Below are 20,001 nucleotides of genomic sequence, written 5' to 3' on the forward strand. Positions count from 1 at the left end.
GAAACGTGGGTCAGGCCCCGGGATCTATATTACTACCAGCACCCCGACGACTCAGATGCACTTAGGCTTAGGACTCCCTGAACTGCAAGGACGGCAGGAGGCCATCCCTAGGTGCAAAGCAGAATCCGAGCTTTTGCAATACAATATACCCCGTCCTCATGCAGAAACCATGGAGGGGAGGAGAGCTGTACTTTGCAAAAGTGCCGCATGTATGCTATGGAAACTGCAATGAGTACCTATGAGAGAGGTTAGGTGCTTAAGTTGGAGGCCTTTGGAGCCTGACACAACTGTGTCCAATTCATGACTGCCTTCACTTCCCGGTTACTTAATCTCTTTGAAGTTCGCCTTCCTTCTCTGTAAATGGGTCTAAGGCCAGCTCCCTTGCTGAATTGTGGGAATCAAGTGAGACATGAGGGATCAATAAATGCCTGTCATGTAAACTGGTGAGGCCAGTGAGCTCAAGAGACCTCTCCCCATCCTGTCTCCACACAGAGCTTGCCCTATCATATTATGAGCCACCTCTCGCTCCTGGTCTTTGAAACCCTCAACAACCTCCCTTAACACGTGCTTACAAAGGATGACCACCTTTTCTCTTTGCTCTCAACCTTCAGAACTCACCCTTGTCTATTAAGCAGAACTCTTGTTCCAAACTATAACAAAACATACTAGTTTTAACCCTATGGAGTGTATGATAGAGATACAGTGGACAATGATGAGGAACAGGAAAGCGATCAGGAATTAAGAAGCATTTTCTCTCCATTTCTGCTTTTCTCCATAAAGTTACAGATCAAAAACAAAACAAAGCAAAACAAAACAAAAATAGAAACAGTAAAATTGCTAGAGGAAAAAAAGGAGAAATTGTTTCCTAATTTCCAAATTGGAAGGTTCATGAAACAAAATTCAGAAGCCATAACACAAGATTGATAAAATCAACCGTCTAAAAATTAAAAATTCCTGCATGGAAAAAAAAAAAAAAAGATAAAACAAGTGAGAAAGGACTAATTTCCTTTGTATGAAGAGTTCCTACGAATCAATGAGACCAACAACCCAATAAAATGTGTTCAAAGGATATGAACAGCTCACAGAAAAGGAAATACAAATAGCTCAAACATATGGAAAGATACTCAGTGGCATTCACACTAAGAAAAATGTAAATTACTACCATAATGAGGTATCATTTTTCTCCAGATTGGCAAAAATCAAAAAGCTTGGTAACACATCTCATTGGAAAGAGTAGGGAAACAGGCATAGTGATTCAGTACTGATGGGGATACAAACTGTTAAAACTTCATTGGAGGGTAATTTGGTCAAAACTATCTTAAGTTTAAGTGAGCAAACCTTCTGTCTCAGCAATTGGGTTAAATTGTGTATGCTCAAAAGTATTCACTGTAGCAAGAGATTGGAAACAGAGATCATGCCATTCTCAACAATCAGTGCCAGAGGGATTAATGACCTAATGAGGAGGCAACATTTTTTTAAGGTTTTATTTTTATGTTTGAGAGAGAAACCACAAGTGGGGGAGGGGCAGAGAGAGAGAGGTGGACGGAGCATCTGAAGTGGGAGCCAGATGCAGGTCTTGAACTCAGGAACCGTGAGATCATGACCTGAGCCAAAGTTGGATGCTCAACCGACTGAACCACCCAGGTGCCCCAGAGGAGGCAACATTTTTAAACTGTCAAAAGACAATACTGAAAAGTAGATTTATGACCCTCAAGTTTTATAACAGTTTTGGCCAAATTTAAAATAAAACATAAAAAGTACATGCACACACATCCTCAAGGAAAAGATAGATTACATTAAAATGTAAGCTTCTACACCATAAAAAAAATACAAAGGATAACCAAATAGATTGGGAGAAAATATCTGCAAACCCAAAACTGAATAAACTAAAGCCCTCTAAATTTATATTTACCACCTACACATAAAAAGAAAAAAAAAATCCACAACCCAACAAAAAATAAAGCTTATAAACAGAGAAAAAAAAAGGTAAACAATACACAAAGTTTGCAAGTGGGGATGCCATTTTACACCCACAGGATTGGCAAAAATTTTTCAATGCATGATCACCTACGTCGAAAACCTAAAAGAATCAACAAGAAAACTCATGGAACCAAGTGATTTTAGCAAGGTTGCAGGATACAAAGTTAATACACAAAAATCAATTGCTTTCCTATATACCAACAATGAATAGGTGGAATTTGAAATTAAAAACACAATACTTACACTAATACCACCCAAAATGAAACACTTAGACACTGATCAAAATACATACAATATAGATCCCTATGAGGAAACCCACAACATTTTGATAAAAAAGTCAAATAAATAAATAAATGGATACACACCATGTTCACAAAAGATTCAATAACATTGTCAAGAAATTAGTGTTTCCGAACTTCAACTATAGATTAAATGTAATTCTAATCAAAATCCCAGCAAGATATTTCATGGATATCAACAAACTGACTAAAGTTTATCTGGAGAGGCAAAAAACCCAGAGTAACTAACACAGTATTGAAGGAGAACAAAGTTGGAGGACAAACACTACTCAGCTTACTGGAAGACTGCAGTAATTAAGACAATGTGGTATTGGCAAAAGAACAGACAGACCAATGGAATAAAATAGCCTAGAAACAGACCCCCATAAATATAGTCAAGTGGTCTTTGATAAAAGAGCAAAGGCAATACCACAGTGTAAAGTTAGACTCCTCAACATGCAAATAATAATAATAATAATCCACATGCAGGTAATAATATAGTAATATTATATATAAACATATATTATATTAATATTATTATAGTAATAAATCTAGACACAGACCTTATATCCTTCACAAAAATTAACTCGGAATGGACCACAGACCTAAACATAAAACGCAGAACTATAAAACTTCTAGACAAAACACAGGAAAAAAATCTAGATGACCTTGAGTATTAACGAGATCTTTTTAGATACTCCAAAGGCATGGTGCATGAAATAAATGACTGATAAGCTCAATGATTTAAAATTAAAACTTCTGCTCTCCCAAAGAATATTAAAAGAGTTAGAAGAAGAGCCACAGACTGGGAGAAAATACTTGCAGAAGACATGTCTGATGAAGAACATGTATCCAAAATATCCAAAGAACCCTTAAAAGTCAACAATGGGAAAACAATCTGACTTTAAAAATGGGCCAAAGGCCTTAACAGACACCTCACCAAAGAAGATATACAGATGGCAAATAAACATGAAAAGATGCTCCACATTGTATGTCATCAAGGAAATGTAAATTAAACAAGAGGTACCAATTAGAATAGCCAAAATCCAGAACACTGACAAGCCCCAGTGAGGATTCAGAACAAGAAGTGTCAAATATGGCCGGGGGAATACAAAATGGTACCACCATTTTGGAAGACAGCTCAGCAGTATCTTATAAAACTAAACTATCTTTACCATATGACCCAGCAATCGTGCTCCTTGGTATTTGCTCAAAGGAGTTGAAAACTTCTGTCCACACCATAACCCATACAAGGATGTTTATAAAAGCGAGATTTATTCATAATTGCCAAAACTTGGAAAACAATCAAGATGCCCTTCAGGAAGTGAGTGGATTAAAAAACTATGGTACATCCAGACAATGTAATATAATTCAGTGCTTAAAAAATAAAAAGTTATTAAACCATGAAAAGATTTGGAGGAAGCTTAAATGCATGGTACTAAGTGAAAGAAGCTATTCTGAAAAGCCTACATACTCTGTGATTCCAAGTATATTAAATTCTGAAAAAAGGCAAACCTATGGGAACAATAAAAAGATAACTGGTCGGGGCGTCTGGGTGGCTCAGTCATTTAAGCATCTGACTTCAGCTCAGGTCATGATCTCGCAGTCCGTGAGTTCAAGCCCCATGTTGGGCTCTGTGCTGACCGCTCAGAGCCTGGAGCCTGCTTCAGATTCTGTGTCTCCCTCTCTTTCTGCCCCTTCCCTGCTCATACTTTCTTTCTCAAAAATCAACATTAAAAAATCTTTAATAAAAACAATAAAAATAAGTTATTGAGCAAATAGGGTTAATTTTAAGATTTGATTAAGTATGTAACATGAGGATAGAGTGGGTGTCTGCATGTTTATAATATTGATATTATTTGTATGATCAAAACCATACACAATTTTTTAAACCTGAGTTAATGATAAAAGCAGTGGCAGAGGGGCACCTGGGCGGCTCAGTTGGCTTAAGTGTCCAACTTCGGCTTAGGTCATGATCTCACAGTTTGTGAGTTCAAGCCCCTCATGGGGCTCTCTGCTGTCAGCACAGAACCTGCTTTGGATCCTCTGTCCCTGTCTCTCTCTGCCCCTCCCCTGCTCTCTCTCCCTCAAAAAAAAGCATTTTTAAGGGCACCTGGGTGGCTCAGTCGGTTAAGCGTCTGACTTTGGCTCCAATCATGATCTGCAGTTTGTGAGTTCGAGCCCCGCGTCAGGCTCTGTGCTGACAGCTCAGAGCCTGGAGCCTGCTTTGGATTCTGTGTCTCCCTCTCTCTCTGCCCCTCCCCAACTCGTGCCCTGTCTCTCAAAAATAAATAAACGTTTAAAATAAGCATTTTTTAAAAAGCAATGGCTGATGGTTTTTGGAAACATAAATTCAGTCTCAAAGTATCAACCCACAGATTATTCATTACAAGGGAAGAAAGATAACCTTTACAATGCCGGTGTGTCAAACACTACCTTAATTAAGTGCGCAAACTTAAAATAATGGGACAAACTGATAGGAACCTCCTGACATATGAAGGCATAGTATCACCCACAGAATTGTAGTATTCTTGCCAAAAATGTTTAACCTAAACTTAATTTAAAAACAAAAACAAAAACAAAAGTAACTTTGGGACCCTTTTCAAAACAGCTAACAAGTATCACATTAATCACCATCTCCCCCCAAAAAGGAGGGGAAACATTTCAGAATCAAGGAAACTAAAGAGATAACTAAATGTAATGTGTGATTCTTGATTTAATTCTGGATAAAAAAAATTAAAGTCCTAGAAGTACATTTTGGGGGCAATTGAAATTTGAATATTGCCTTAATATTTGAAAATTTTATTGTATTTTGTTAGCAAATGTCTTAAGTGTGATAATGGTATTATGATTTGGAAGGAAATACCCTTGTTATTAGTTGCTGAAATATTATGGATAAAGTGTCACTATGTCTACAATATACTTTCAAATAGTTAAGGAGAAAAACATAAGTAAACATTTAAAAAATTTTAATATGCTAAAAAGCCACAGAAATTATAAAAAAAAATTTATATTTTTAAAAAAGAAACACTATAGAACTAAGTATTAATTTTCTGCTACTCATGAGTCAAGACACTTTTCCCTTTCTCTCCTTTATTTTAGGCTGAACTAATTTATGGCTAGAAAGGGAAAAATGGACTTTGAGATGATGTAGTCACTTGAACATAAGCACAATTGGGCAAGAGGTAGAGTGATGATGGTCTAAATTCTTTTGCCCTAATCGTAGGCATCACATTAATTATATGAGAAATTATCAGTAGGTGATTAGTTTGAGAAATTTCACAATCAAATAATTTGGACAAATCCAAATTATTATACTGCCACTAACATGAAGGAAAAAAAATAATTTTAGCAAAGAGATAACTTCCTTTCTTGGGACATTTCTATAATATCTTCACAGTAGTGAGTACACTATTCTATCAAACAGCATAACTATAGTTTGTGGTCCACTCTACCCCATGGAGTGACCTTGATTATCACAGAAATGCAATGCAGATAACAAAGAGATAAAAAACTGCAATTTCCAGACTATGCCTTTAAGAGAACATTCAGAATTATACCCCTAGGGGAAAACTACCACTGTGGAAAGTGGATTCCCAATAACGTTGATCATTTTCTAGGTAAAATTTCAAAAACGACCAGCCATATGTTTTATGTCTTTTTTTAAAAAGTATTTATTTTTTACTAGTGAGGTTGGAACCAGGCAAAGAAATTTACAGAAAAGATGTCCATATATAAAGAAAGAAATAGCAAAATATTTTTTGGTCATAATTTAGAAACAAACTAGTCCATAAAAAGGGGACAGTTTTCCCCAATTCTTCTCTTCCCTAGAAGAGTATAAGCACGGGCTCTTAGTTCCTTGATATCCTCAGCAGGCCTCGGATACGTCTGACAAGAGCTTGTATGAAACTATAGCGAGATCGAACTTTCGAGTATAATCCTTCAATGTCCAGAAGTTTCTTTTGTAGTGATTCTCCAAAAGCATTGATGGCGTCAGCCTGAAGCTAGAGTTAACACAGATGATATTTTGTTATTAAAACTATAGTCTCAAATATTTTTTGTTTCATGTCTTCCAATTTAAACTATCTTTGAAATTTTGTAATGTGGTCCTTTCTCATGTAGCAAATTAACTAAACATTCCTTCTCTGCTACAATTTATTGGTATGATATTGTTTTTCCCTCTTTCCTGTCTTGTATAAATGTTTAAAATTTTAAATAACAACAACAAATGATGCTGTTGTTGACATATGGACATACTGCAGTAAAATATTTCCTGACTGGTGACACAAGTTGTTAGGAGTGGATGCCTCTGGGGAAAGAAACAGGATAAACTAGAAAGAAGCTTTTACTTTTTACTTGGTTTTGCAAGTAAAAAAAAAAAGAAAAAACCATTTCCATGCTTTCACTTTCAAACAATATAAACAGAAGAACCTGGTATACACTTTAGAATTCATGTATTTTAGAATGCACATTTGATTTCGAATGGATCTTTTTGGCATAATAGTGAAATGTTAATATTAAGTGCAAAATTAGATAAAATCTACCTGCCTTCAGTTTTGCAGTAAAATCAAAACAGAGTGAGAAGGTTATTTATTAATCCTGCATTTCTTCTCACTTTATATCAGCACAGTCTAATGAAACAGAAATAGTGATTAATTCAACACATATTTATCAAACATCTTCTGGTAGATCTATACTTTGCCTAATTGTGCCCATGACCTAACTGAACATTAAAGCTTACCTAAACAAGTCTAGCCAAAACATGGATTGCTATTATGAAGTCACTGGGGCAGATGTAGTCAGGGCTGGGATGAGAGCATGCTCTTTACGATGTCTGGTTAAGCATGGTCTGGAGGATGCTCTTTCCTGGATAAAGCCTAACCTTCAGCTTTAAGAAAGGTAGTGGCCAAGAGGGATTAGGGAAGAGTACAGAGGCTTTATCCAACCACGGCTAGGGGGGCGCCTGGGTGGCTCAGTCGGTTAAGTGTCCAACTTCAGCAGGTCACAATCTCACAGTCTGTGAGTTCGAGCCCCGCATCGGGCTCTGTGCTGACAGCTCAGAGCCTGGAGCCTGCTTCAGATTCTGTGTCTCCCTCTGTCTCTGTCCCTCCCCAGCTCACGCTCTCTCTTTCTCTCAAAAATAAATAAACATTAAAAAAAAAAGTTTAAAAAAAATCATGGCTAAGGACATTCAGATGCCTAGGAACAGATCCAGCTATAATTCATGTACCCTGCTAACTACTCTGTTCCCAAGACTTTCCTATTAGTTTCATATTAAGTTTTCATTTTAATTGTTTTTGGAATGCTCTTCATTCATTCCAACATTACTGGCCAAGAGGTTACTAAGTACATACTACTGTATAATACTATGGTCTCCTAAATGGAATTTGTAATGGCTACTCCCCATCTCTCCATTTAAATTATTTTCTGGAAAATTAAGTGCTGAGTGACACTTTGTGCCTAAAGTCGACAAAGTTAATCTAAAGAAACTGGCAGTTTCCAGATCACATGCTCTGTAATTTACTGAACTTGATGTTACACCTTCCAGGCACTACTCCCCTAGGAGCCCCACATATGAAACCTCATTTAATCCTGACAAAACTATTTGAGGCTGAATTATCATTTCCGTTTCTTCACTGAGGAAATGGAGGCTCAAAATCAGGTTGTTCAAAGTCCCAGAGCTGTTGGGTGGCCAGGCACAAATTAAAATCAGGTCTTTGTATATAGCCCTGAAAATCATAAACTTATTAACATACTAGGCTCTTCCTTTGTCCTTCCAGAAAAGAACAAGGGTATGAGACTAGAACCTTACCTGGTCTATGTCATGTTGGCTCACTGCAGTCAGACCACTTCTGAAATCCAGGTTGGTTTCTGAAGCGAAGGAATCTATAGAGATAAAAGACACAGTCAAAACAGCTTTCCCAGGATGCGTCTACTACACCCTGGAAGAATCTGAAGACAATGAACCACAGCGCCACAGAAAACATGGGTCAAGGCTGAGAAATCTATTTCAACTTTCAGTAACTAGAAGCCCCTGGAAAGCATTTCACTTGTCTAGGTCAGGGTCTGCAAGCTTTCCTTCCGTTTCTTTCCCACTAAGGGATCCAATACAAGCTCACCGGTCAAACAGGCTCACTTAATAAAGATCATGGCCCAGGCTGACCCACATCCATTCTTCTAGAAAATTATTTGTGAGCAGGGGACTCTGGAGCTGGCCAGCCCTTAACTGCAAGAAGCTGAAGAGCAGTGTCTTAAGATGTTCATATTGTCCACACAATTTCCCATGAATAGAAGTAAAACACAAGAAATAGCCATGTCTAATAACTAAGTAGCTCTCCATTGCCCAATCCACTCTTAGTAACCTGGAAACAAAAAATAAATAAAAATGTAACTAGGTTTTCAAAGCACTGAGATCTATAGGTTTTCAGAATGAAGTTTTACCTTGTAGTCTTCTGCTTTTAAATAAGGTTCTGGAGGCAAACAGGGAATCCTGAGAATCGGTGGGCGTGCAATGTAACAAGTAGTACTCCAGATGGCGCCAAAGAATAAATAGGCAGGTCTCTATGATAACTACAGAAGAGAGCTCGGACTAAAGGAAAACAATCTCATCAAACCAGCTGCTGAGGAGGGGAAAAAAGGAGAGACCGTACCACTTAGTGACATACGCACTGCCTCAGTCTAACCGACCGGGGTAAGGGTCTGTTTCCCTAGAAAGCAGCAAGATGTGTTGAGAGGAATGAGGTGGGGCCTGGGGGAGGGGGAAGGGGGGAGGGGGGGGGGGCGCGTGTGCTGTGCCAGCACAGTCTCCAGTGTCCTTGCTTCCTATTCAGACACAGAGTGACTGTACACATTATCAGGATTACTAGCTACTCTAAAAGGTAAGGAAAAATTTTAATTTGGAAATATATCGGGCATTTACTGGAAAAAATCAACAATAATTATGTATGTCCTTTTCCATATGGCTTTGATGCCCCAAAAATGTGAGAATCAGTAAACAGTCTCTACATTTAAAGAATCTTTTAAAGGTCACCATTCCAGTTCCCACTGTGACTTCATTAAGGATACAAGAACAAAGGGAAAGTAGTTTGGCTCGATTGTTGATCAACTTCACCAAACGCCGTCTTGCTAGGACATATTTCTGGGCAGTGGAGATTTTCTCAACACCAATAGGCATCACAGACTGACACAACTGAGAACCAGAAACAAACACAGTATTAGTGATGATGTGAACTGTAACCAAAACTTCATGGAATTCTATACAGAGGGTCACTTGCGATAAGCGCTGTGAAAAACGTTTGAAGAAGTTTAAATGTCCTTGCAGACAAGAGCTATTATCTTAGCTAGTTAGGAAGCTAGTAACTTTACAGAAAAACAGAGAGCCAAACCAATTAAATTCACAAATGAAGATTCACGTGCTGCTTTCTGGAAAAGGTCTCATCCCTGAAACAGACATTTCCAATCTGCTGATGGGCCGACCAACCCTCAACTTCCCATCAAGGTAAAACGAGATGAAACAGTAGGTTTTTCAAGCAGTAGGTTTAACACTGCCATGGAGAAGTTCTTTGACAGCTGTCACGTATCTTCTGAAGAAAATGTACAGTGGATTTCTACAGCAGATAGAAAAATATGCTCATCAGCCAGAAACTCCCTTCATCACACCTCTATTTGGCATAAGCACAGAGATGCGATTTACAACCCAGACGCTGGGTTTGGCAGACGGGCTGGGAGGGCGCCACACGCTTCACTGGGAGGCTGCGGGCCCCCTGCGAGGACCGGCACGGCCCATGAGCTGCAATGGGAGGAGGAGGGGCTGTCGGCTGTAAGCCACCCGGTTCCAGGGCTCGCCTGAACCCCACCAATAACTCCTGCCTCGGTACGTGCTAGCTGGGTGGCTTTGGGTAAGTTATTCAAACTTCCAGTGCCTCCATTTCCTCATCTGAGAAAAAAAAGGCTCATGTGTTGAGCCAGAACTTGTAGCTCAGGGCCTGGCACATGGTAAACACTCACTCAGTGTTCCCTCTGATCATCAGAAGAGTGGCAAGAAGGGGCAGGCTTGACTACTCTGAAGAGTGACACCGAGTTTTCAGGGGAGTTGGTGCAAACCAGGAATGGCAAATCAGTTCAACACCGAGGCTGCCAAAGGACACCAAGAAGCTCCAGCACTGGGCAAGAGATACCGTGTAGTCTGGCTACTGAGGGAGCAAGCCCGGCAACTCAGCATCTTTAGCTGCAATAGTCAGCGAGTGATTCTGGCTCATTGAGAGCAGGCAGTCAAGTCTGATCCGCCATCCCGTTTGTCTGAAAAATTCACTCAACAGATACTGAAGATGCCGAAGGCACAGAGGCATCTTAAGGGATCACTTCTACTGAATAAGCATCTGCAATAGACACCCAAGTTTCTCAGCACAGATTTTAGAGTATAAATTACCAAAACCCTCCTTCAAAGGCCAGCTGCCATTCTACCGGAGGGCAGGCGGTGTTCTTAAACAAGTGCAGCTTCACTGTATTTCAGTGACGTGTTACTCTGCTTATGAGGCGTGGTGCTAAGGTGACAGGCTCTTCTTAAAGCCACACAGAGGAACCACTTCAAGCCCTTTCGTCTCCCTGCATACATCATCTCTGCTCACAAGTCTGACACCAGTATTCTGGTCCTTGTGAGGAAAAGCAAAGGCTTCTCAGAAATCTCCACAGCTCACGATGAGGTTCATACCTCTTTTATCTCATCAGGTGGAAGTTGCTCTACATTCTGAAGTTTGTTGACACTCCGTCGATGACTGTCGTAATAGCTGAAGAAGTCATTAGCGCTCTGTTTCAGCAGGTAGACAATAATGCCCAAACCGGGCAGGCGCCAATATGGAATCACTGGAGCTTGAGTATCTAATAGAGTTGATAATAAAAAACGATGTTCCACTTACAAGAATTTGATATGAATCTCGAATGACCTGTTTTGGTTTTTTTTTTTAATTATTATTTATTTATTTGGGGGGGGGAGCGGCAGAAAGGGACGGAGAGAGAGAATCCCAAGCAGACTCTGTGCTCTCGGTGCAGAACCCAACGCGGGGCTTGATTCCACAAATCATGGGATTATGACCCCAGCCAAAATCAAGATTTGGACATTTAACTGAATGAGTCACCCAGATGCCCCTCAAATCACCTGTTTTAAACAGGATATGCCAAGAATTGAAGGGCTTGTAACCTATTATTAAAACCAACCCAAGACTACTTTTTAAAAAAAATTTTTTCAATGGTTATTAATTTATTTTGAGAGAGAGAGTTACCAAGTGAGGTAGGGGCAGAGAGAGAGAGAGGGAGAGAGAGAATCCTAAGCAGGCTCTGCGCTGTCAGTGCAGAGCCCAACGAGGGGCTTGAACCCATGAACTGTGAGATCATGACCTAAACCAAAGTCAAGAGTTGGATGCTTAACTGACTGAGCCACCCAGGGGCCCCAACCCAAAACCACTTTTAAATACTTCTGACAGTTCAGAGGAGGGGTTAGGAGCTACTATGATCAGATATGTGCATAAAGTTGAAGACCTGAAGAGAATAAGGAAATCTGGATGATGGGACACTGACAGAACTTTCCCTTTATTGGGGGGAAGACCTCTTTCAGAACCATTAATTATAAACCTTTGCATCCAGCTTCTCCCCCCCGCCCCCGCCATGAACACACAGACGCAAGCCTCACACACAAGTCTGGAGTTTCCTGGCCCCAGGCGAATAATTCCTGCTTCACCCTACAGCTCTAGTTATGTGGATTCACTTCTGGTCTGCATCTTTCTGGTTGCTGAATTCCCAGCTCAAAGTCATTCTTCCCAAGAGAAGGAGAACACTAACTGAGATATTCAAATAATATAATGAAATTTAAACTTCAACAACTCTCTTAGCACCGTAAGTCCTTTTGGGTAAGGAAACAAAATGATCTGCCTTTTACCTGACTAGCTTCTGATAAGGTACAAAGGAACAACGGGATGTCGGGAAAGTCTTCTGCAAAGGGAAGAGCTAGCAGGACTGGCGCAAGTGGAGCAACTTCCCCTTTGATTGAGGGATTTCTTGAGAAACACCTTAGTAATTTCGAGTTCAATTCGGAGATAATCTTTGGTCAGTGGCTCTAACTGCCACGAATACTGCAGGGAGATGTGCATTGGCTTCCTTCTCCACTGTCTCCCTTAACTTGGCTTCTAAGTCACATTTCACAGGTCTTCGTGAAGAGTGGAAGCGAGAAAACAGTTCCTTGTCAGCGGATGTTGCCACCAACCAGGACATCCTGGACTCACATCAGTTGCCAGGTTTCCCTTTCTAGTCCTCAGTGAAGATGTGACAGTCTCTATGATACAGAGCCTTCTGCTGGTGAAATTAGGTACTCTGGGGCCCAGGAACGTCTGTATCATTATCTAGTCTGGCAGGAACACATCCAGAAAGAGAATGGTCCAATGCTGACAGTACTCTGGCACATATCAGGGGTTCTCACACGCTAACCTGCTCAAGTCTAGAAAGTATTAAGGTGTGCAGAAGCTACCAGACTTAGCTTCATGGGGGCTGCTCACAAAAGAGCTGACCACAGAAAGCAGATTCTGCAGGAAAGATCACAAGGTCCAGGGAGTAGAAGTGCTATAGGAAAGGGCCCTGGACCACAAGTAATAGTACAAATACTAAATGATAGACAATAATGACAGCAGCAATAATGAAAATAATAAGAGCTAACATTTAGGCAGTGCTAAGGACCAGACACTGTTCTAAAGCATTTCACAGATATTAACACATTTAATCCTTACACTAAAAATTAGGAGCTTGTTATTACTCCCATTTTACAGATGAGGAAACTGAGGCACAGAGAGGGTTAAATAATTTTTCTGAAGTCATATGAATAGTCACTTAGAGAATTGGGATTCAAGTCTAGGCAGTTCATCATCGGTCTATATTCTTAACTGCTAAGGTTAAGCTACTTCTCTACAACTAAATGTTCTTGAACTTACTACATACCCACCCACGCCGTGTCTACAATTGGCAAAGGTACGTATGCTTATTAAATCTTTAAAAAGTCTGAGGAAAAATAAAAACCAATATATAAGCCTTCATAAAGTTCATCATTAAGTATTAAAGATCAAAGAATGATCCAGTATGGGAAAGATGTGCTCAAAGTGAGAAGAAGCTAGATGAAATTTTAATAATTACTAATGATACATTATTAGCATATGATTGTTTTCGGAGAATAAATGACAAAACTACAATTTCATTTAAAAATATTAAAAAAAATTTTTTTTAATGTTTATTGTTTTTGAGAGAGAGAGAGAAAGAGAGAGCGCATAAGCTGGGGGGAAAGAGGGCAGGAGGGAGGGGAAGGGGGAGGGAGAGGGAGAGAGATTGAGGCAGAATCCCAAGCAGGCTCCATGCTGTCAGCAGAGAGCCTGATGCAGGGGTCAAACCCACGAACTGTGAGATCATGACCTGAGCCGAAGTTAGACGCTTAACCAACTGAGCCACCCAGGTGTCCATCACTTGAAAATGTTATGATCAGGTCAAGTTTGTATGAAAATGTGTGATTCAAGGGAGAAGAAAAGGGCCCCCCTGGTCACTTTATAATAGAGTTACACAAATAGAGTCAGTTCTTGGCACCAGTTACATGAGACAGTGGTTATATATTGTTAAACTAATATATTTTTCATAACATCATTCTATTAAGTATTTTAAGTGATTAAGTAATTTCCAGGGAAAATAAGATCTTGAAGGAGATAAAAATGTGACAAAATGATTTTCAGAAACCTCACACAAAGAGCTTCCGGAAATCAGAAGCAGTCCATTCCATTACCGCCATTGAGATCAGAATGGGTTTTGGCTTCTGAGTGGCCCATGGGATAACCACTTCAATCAACCCTTAGCCCTCACATTCCAGATCTTGCCAACTGTGTCATTAGGAAATCATGGGCTATGTCAGCGCACTTAGCATCTACATTTTAATTTGCTATGGTACAGAAACCTGGAGCTATAATACAGGACCCAATTTAGACATGCATTCAGCTTAACATGATTTCACATCTAAACTGTTACATTTTCACATTTTTCACCCGACTAGCTTAATCACCAATCCTAGATCCTTTCTTTGGCGTCTCAGATACTATTCAAAACCACACTCTCCCCACAAGGCTCTTCTATTTAGAAATTTATCCTCAGAAAATCTTGAATTTCTCTGTCCTCTCCAGCTCTCTAGACTATCCACAAGACAAACAACGCCAACTCCTCACCGCTCCTTAAAGTCATTTACAAATTTTCCCACTAATGACACATAAAGAAAACACTGCACCTCACTGGAGCCAACTAGAGCCTGTCTTAATCACAGCAACTTAATACTCAAATACAGAAGGAAACGACTCGGCTCACCTTGCCGGGGTCCATCTCTATTAATGGTTTCTGACAGGCTCGGGGTGAAGAGGCACATAGCATGCTGAAAGGTGGGGGAGCTCTGTAACAGGAGTGACTGGCAATATTCCATGACATTGGCACAGATCTACGATGGAAGAATAACAGTGACAAAAATATTAGTTCCCCAAATGCCCAATATCAGGGAACTCCAGAGTTGAAGGAAAACAAAGCTAGTGATCAATCTGTAAAATTACAACAAAGCTGTAAATCAATCTGTAAAACCACTCACATCTGTTGTTTTCATCACGCTTCCAAAAAACACACAGCTGTTCAAGAATGGATACACAACGCTCACTCCTCTTACCTGCTGCATGGCCAGTTCAAGCTCATCTTTCTTGCTCACTCTATCTCCCTCCACATTATCATCTTGAAATTTAAACTGACGCAGTCTGTCAGAGCCCCCAAAGCGGCTCAGGAGTCCTAAGCACTGGCGCTAAGAAAGAGAAAGATACTTTGTTCAGATCCAATCCGGTACGTGTAAAATCAGCTACCCCTCTTTGAGGGATACAAAAAAGAAGAACTCACTGGGGCGTGGAATCACTCTCTAAAGCATCTGATTTCTTACCTCCAACTGAGGCACTTAAGTTAGCACTATTAAAATTCACCTTTTTGCAAATGTATCTGCTTGGCAGTCAACTCATTAAAAGAACATCTTTTTTTTTTTTTTTTTTTAGTAGTTAATCCCCATTACATTGTAAACATTAGAGAATATTCTGTATCACACCAAATAATTCCTTGGTACATACCAATTAAATAAACACAAGTTGATAAATAATGAGAAGCAAAATGAGATGGCAAACAGAAGACAGTTTGTAACAAGCATGTCCGTGATAATGTTGTCTATGAATGCTCAAGTTTAAAGGCTATTTCTCCTACAGCCACCTCTGGGGACTTCGTAAAGGGGCTGAGAACACACAGGTACCCTTGGCTGATAAAATGAAGATGTCCTCTCCTTGAAATGTTGCTACTTTTCACCCGACAATACCATTTTTCCTAAGGTTCTTAGAGGGAAGGACAAGATTTTCAAAATTGGTAATACGCCTATCTAGTGATTGCAATCAGAGATGTGGGTTTCCATAGCAGGTACCTGACTTCTTGCTATGTGATCTACAAGTTACTTAACTTCCAGAAGCCTCAATGCTCACATTCTTAGGAAAATAGCGATTCCCACCTTACTTGTTGTCAGGATTACCTGAGACAAAGAACTGTATTTACAGTGCTTAGTCTATAGTGCTCTGCACATAATAAATGGACATTAAAAACATGCACTTTAAAAACTGGTATCACACACACCTACATTCATAAACAGACATACACAGATATATATAGTAGCTTATGTAAACTGATGTTAGTTTACATAATAAGACTGGATAAGGCAAAACATATCGAAAAGATTACAATATAAGTTTATTTTGCCAAAACAGTTATATCTATTTTTAAGAGATCACCTGCCATTTGCTACCCTTACAGACAAAACAAATGCACTAAAACATTTCTTTCACCTTATGAAAGACCCATCAAAAATGTCTTTTTCTCCCTACCGATGAAAAACATTAGACGACGAAAGAAAGGAAGGAAGGAAGGAAGGAAGGAAGGAAGGAAGGAAGGAGTATTTGGGCATTGCTGGTGAGAGTACCATCCTTTCTGGAGTGCTGTTTGATAATGACTCAACATGTACTGTGTGTGCACCCTTGGACCCAGTGATACCAGTTATTGCTATCTAATCTCTAGTTCAAAAATTTGTACCCAAAAATGCTGATAGCGGCAGTTTTCTTTTGGAAACTTGAAAAAACAGTTCATGAAAAGAGGATTGGTTGGTTAAGAAAATTACTATATCAAAAACAATGAAATATAAATTCTAGTATATAAATATAATTACTCTGCAGCCAATCAAAAACGAAGATGTCCGGAATCAAAGCAGGCCAGGAGGCTCCCAGAAAGACTGTGATAAATACCTAGTTGATAAGCTATCTAATATGCTGAATATATTAAAGGAGATCACACAACTGGAAGAGAGCTTAGAAATAAACACATAAAAACCAAGCAAATAAAGAAAGAAAGAATTATTCACTCTAGGGAAAACAGAATGTTGTGCCCAAAAGTAACCTGTCACCCATTCTTATTCAAATACTACATTTACATAATAATATAAGTACTGATCTAATCAAATTCATAATTATATTGAGTTTCGGCAGTGGGTGGAGGGGTGTTGTGAGAAGTGTCCATACTGTATGGTGGAAGAAAAGGAAAAAAGGGAGCTTAAGTTCTCACCCTTCTCAATGGAAAATCAATAGACGATTCCTAAAAGTCAAAAATAAGCATATTTATTTAGAGATAATAGATTAAAAACCGTTGAGAGGGTTTGCCCAAATCCAGGAAACAGAACAGGGAGGATGGATAAGAGGGCTGTTGTGTTTTGTCGTCTTACAGTACTACTCTTTAAAGAAGTAAGAGTCAGTTACCTGGAATCTTCCAATATGTCCCTGTAGCTCCATTAGAGATCCTTCATTTGCATCAATATCAAGTTCACTTAATATACCTGATAAAATTTGGAATGCTTTTAAATACAGTTTTAAAGTCAACAAAATAAAAACATTTAAAAACTAGGAAGAACGATTCGAGTATTTTATATTCTTTACGTACAAGAAAAGACACAGACTTGCCACAAAGGAGTTCTGGGAAATACAACTTCACAAAGACTATAAGCACACCATTACATGTTCGCTCAAATGCAATCTAAATCTAGACTGAATTTGTGATTTCAAAAGGCACTTTTTAAAGTTTTTGAGATAAATCTACTTTTTATTTATAACCATAAAAGTTAAAAATGTTCTAAACTCAGAAGTAAATCACTCTCTCCTGCTGAAAGAGTTTAGGATATAAAACACTAAAAATGAAATGTATTTTTTTCTTCTAGGTACTGTATCATCTGATTTTTTTTCCCTTTTCCCCTTAGGCAAAGTAGAGTTTGCACGTACACACAAAAGTTCCCATTAAACTTCTGTTTAGACTTATTACAGAATTCTTAAATCAAGTTCATCAATCTTACAGTACTGGGACGAACACCCTTTACTTCCATCGAGTTCTCCAGGTAAACACGCAGCTCACTCACTCTGCTGGTTTCTTCCTTTCCTCCATAGCTGTACTCATGCTCATGACCCACCTGAACCCGTCCTAGCCACCCTTTGTTTTCACAATCTCCTTAATTCAGTCCTTACCTCCAAACATACGCTCTAGAGCGTGTAACCCAGAACCTTATCTTTTGCTCCTTATAGTAACAAGACCTCCTCTTTCTAGATTTGTCAGCCCACGACCTCACATGCTGGCTTGCTGTGCCGCACCTGTGCCTCATTACTCCACTAGATCCCATCCCTTCCCTTCTCCACCTCCTCTGGGAGTTTGCTCTGAGGATCACTTTTCCAGCTTATCCAAATCTACCCTGCCACAGAAGATTTTTCCCTATTTGAAAACACGTTCAGGTCTCCCTTGTACTCCAAAAAATAAAACCCCCAAATAAGCGAAAATATGGTTAATACCAAATTCTTGAAATAGTTTGTCCACATTTGCTGCTTGTATTTTTAAACCCTCTTTCCCATCCTACCCCTTAAAGCTGGACCTTGTACCTAACACCACCATGAAATGTGGGCCTTTTCCTCTCTGTTCTCAAGTTTCCTGATTTCTGCAACATGTATTGCTATTCCCCAGTTCCTTTTTTCCACCTGCTGCCTCTCTTTAAAAGACTACTTGGGAGGCACCTGACTGGCTCAGTCAGTGGAAGATGCGACTCTTGATCTCAGGGTTGTAAGTTCAAGCCCCATGTTGGGTGTAGAGATTACTTAAAAACAGAATCTTAAAAAAAAAAAAAAAAAAAAAAAGACTACCAATTCTGTTTGTGTAAGATGCTCTCAGTTTCTATAAGATGCTTCTGCTAAGTGCCGAATGAGTACTCGGTGTACCATTTACATTGGTCTCAACTCCAAAACACTTTCCAGAATATTTGGGGGTCATAGAAAAAAAATTAGCCTTTTGGTCAGTATTTGAGGAGGTATGACATAACTGGTATGAGGCTAGGCAATATGGGGGACACAGTTATAAATGGGCTTAAAATTTAATGTGAGAATTTAAGATAAAAAAAATATATAGTAAAATTACAGGAGAATACAAAACAGTATGTCCTCAAAGGCTAAACTGTGCAGAGTGGGGTTGATAGGAGTGAAAACTGTTACAAGTTTGTCTGAAAATTTTGGGAGGGTGTTTGTCATTATCTTCAGAAGAAAAATTTAAGTGTTTTTATTTTCTGGCCAACGACTGCCAGGCATTTATCAAGCCTACCAGCTCAAATCTACAAAAATGCCTATATATACACATAGACACACATACACAGACATACATACACAGTTATTAAATGCAACACTGTTGGAAATTTTTTAAAAAGCTTGGAAACAGTAAACATGTTACAGGTGTCTGGTTAAAGAACAAAGACCTGGTTAACTCTCGCAACTGGAAAATGATACCCAATTTAAAAGAATGAGGTAGGAGCTCTATGGGATGAGGGAAAAGATCTCCAAGACAAACTGGAAAAAAGAAACTTCTCAAAAAAATAAGCTAAGTTGATACCTAATTCCTTTTAGAGAACGAGAACTGCTGGTCGCTGTTCCCTAAACCACTTTAGACAGCCGCTGCACCACGTGTACTTTTCTTTTGTTGGAATTTATCACGAGCCTGTGAAACTGCTGGGGCACCTGGGTGGCTCAGGTGGTCGGTCATCCAACTCCTGATTTCAACGCGGGTCGTGATCTCGTGGTCATGCGATCAAGTCCTGCTTCGGGCTCTGTGCTAACTGGAAGGAGCCTGTTCGGGATTCTCTCTCTCCCTCTCTCTCTGCCCCTCTCTGCTTGTACTTGCTCCCTCCCTCTCTCACTCTCAATAAACAAACAAAAAAACATTAATAAGATAAAATAAAGTGCTTTTCTTAATACAATCTTAATATGATGACAGGGTCAAATGATGCTATTAGCAAAATATAGAAAATTTAGACATTTAAAAAAGTTACTGACAGAAGACTTCATGAATAAAACCACCTTGTCAGAGAGGATTTGATAAAAGGTAAATTCTCTTGATACCTAACTCAGCACTTCTAGGCTAAGATGGCGGAATGAAGGAGCATCATAGAATGTCCTTCCTGTCATCAACCTACAAAATGAACAAAATTCAGCACAAGGGGGTGGGGGAAGAATTATGCCATAAATAGTGAAAAATGGTGATGGCAAAGAAAAAAAACTAGAGAAAATTCTGAAGTAAGCAGCACGATTCAGCCCATGACCCT

General features: G+C 39.3%; 1 protein-coding gene across 2 annotated transcripts in view; it reads right to left on the bottom strand.

The window, feature by feature from the left end:
- Positions 1–5,907: 5,907 nt before the first annotated feature.
- NUP205 (nucleoporin 205) overlaps positions 5,908–20,001 on the bottom strand; it is an 84,330-nt gene continuing 70,236 nt past the window's right edge. The window contains exons 36-44 of one of the 2 annotated variants that reach the window (XR_003426019.2): positions 17,138–17,214; positions 14,980–15,108; positions 14,634–14,760; positions 10,969–11,135; positions 9,324–9,447; positions 8,700–8,828; positions 8,071–8,144; positions 6,807–6,889; positions 6,125–6,262 (exon numbers count right to left, since the gene is read on the bottom strand). Coding sequence is in view for 1 of the 2 variants with exons in the window: in XM_015073065.3 (XP_014928551.1) it covers positions 6,110–6,262; positions 8,071–8,144; positions 8,700–8,828; positions 9,324–9,447; positions 10,969–11,135; positions 14,634–14,760; positions 14,980–15,108; positions 17,138–17,214 (980 nt within the window). In the remaining variant the exon portion in view is untranslated. Of the gene's footprint in view, positions 6,263–6,806; positions 6,890–8,070; positions 8,145–8,699; positions 8,829–9,323; positions 9,448–10,968; positions 11,136–14,633; positions 14,761–14,979; positions 15,109–17,137; positions 17,215–20,001 lie in introns of both variants that reach the window. The other variant, XM_015073065.3, reaches the window with a different exon arrangement.

Source organism: Acinonyx jubatus, chromosome A2, assembly GCF_027475565.1.
Source record: "Acinonyx jubatus isolate Ajub_Pintada_27869175 chromosome A2, VMU_Ajub_asm_v1.0, whole genome shotgun sequence".
Classification (NCBI taxonomy): domain Eukaryota; kingdom Metazoa; phylum Chordata; class Mammalia; order Carnivora; family Felidae; genus Acinonyx; species Acinonyx jubatus.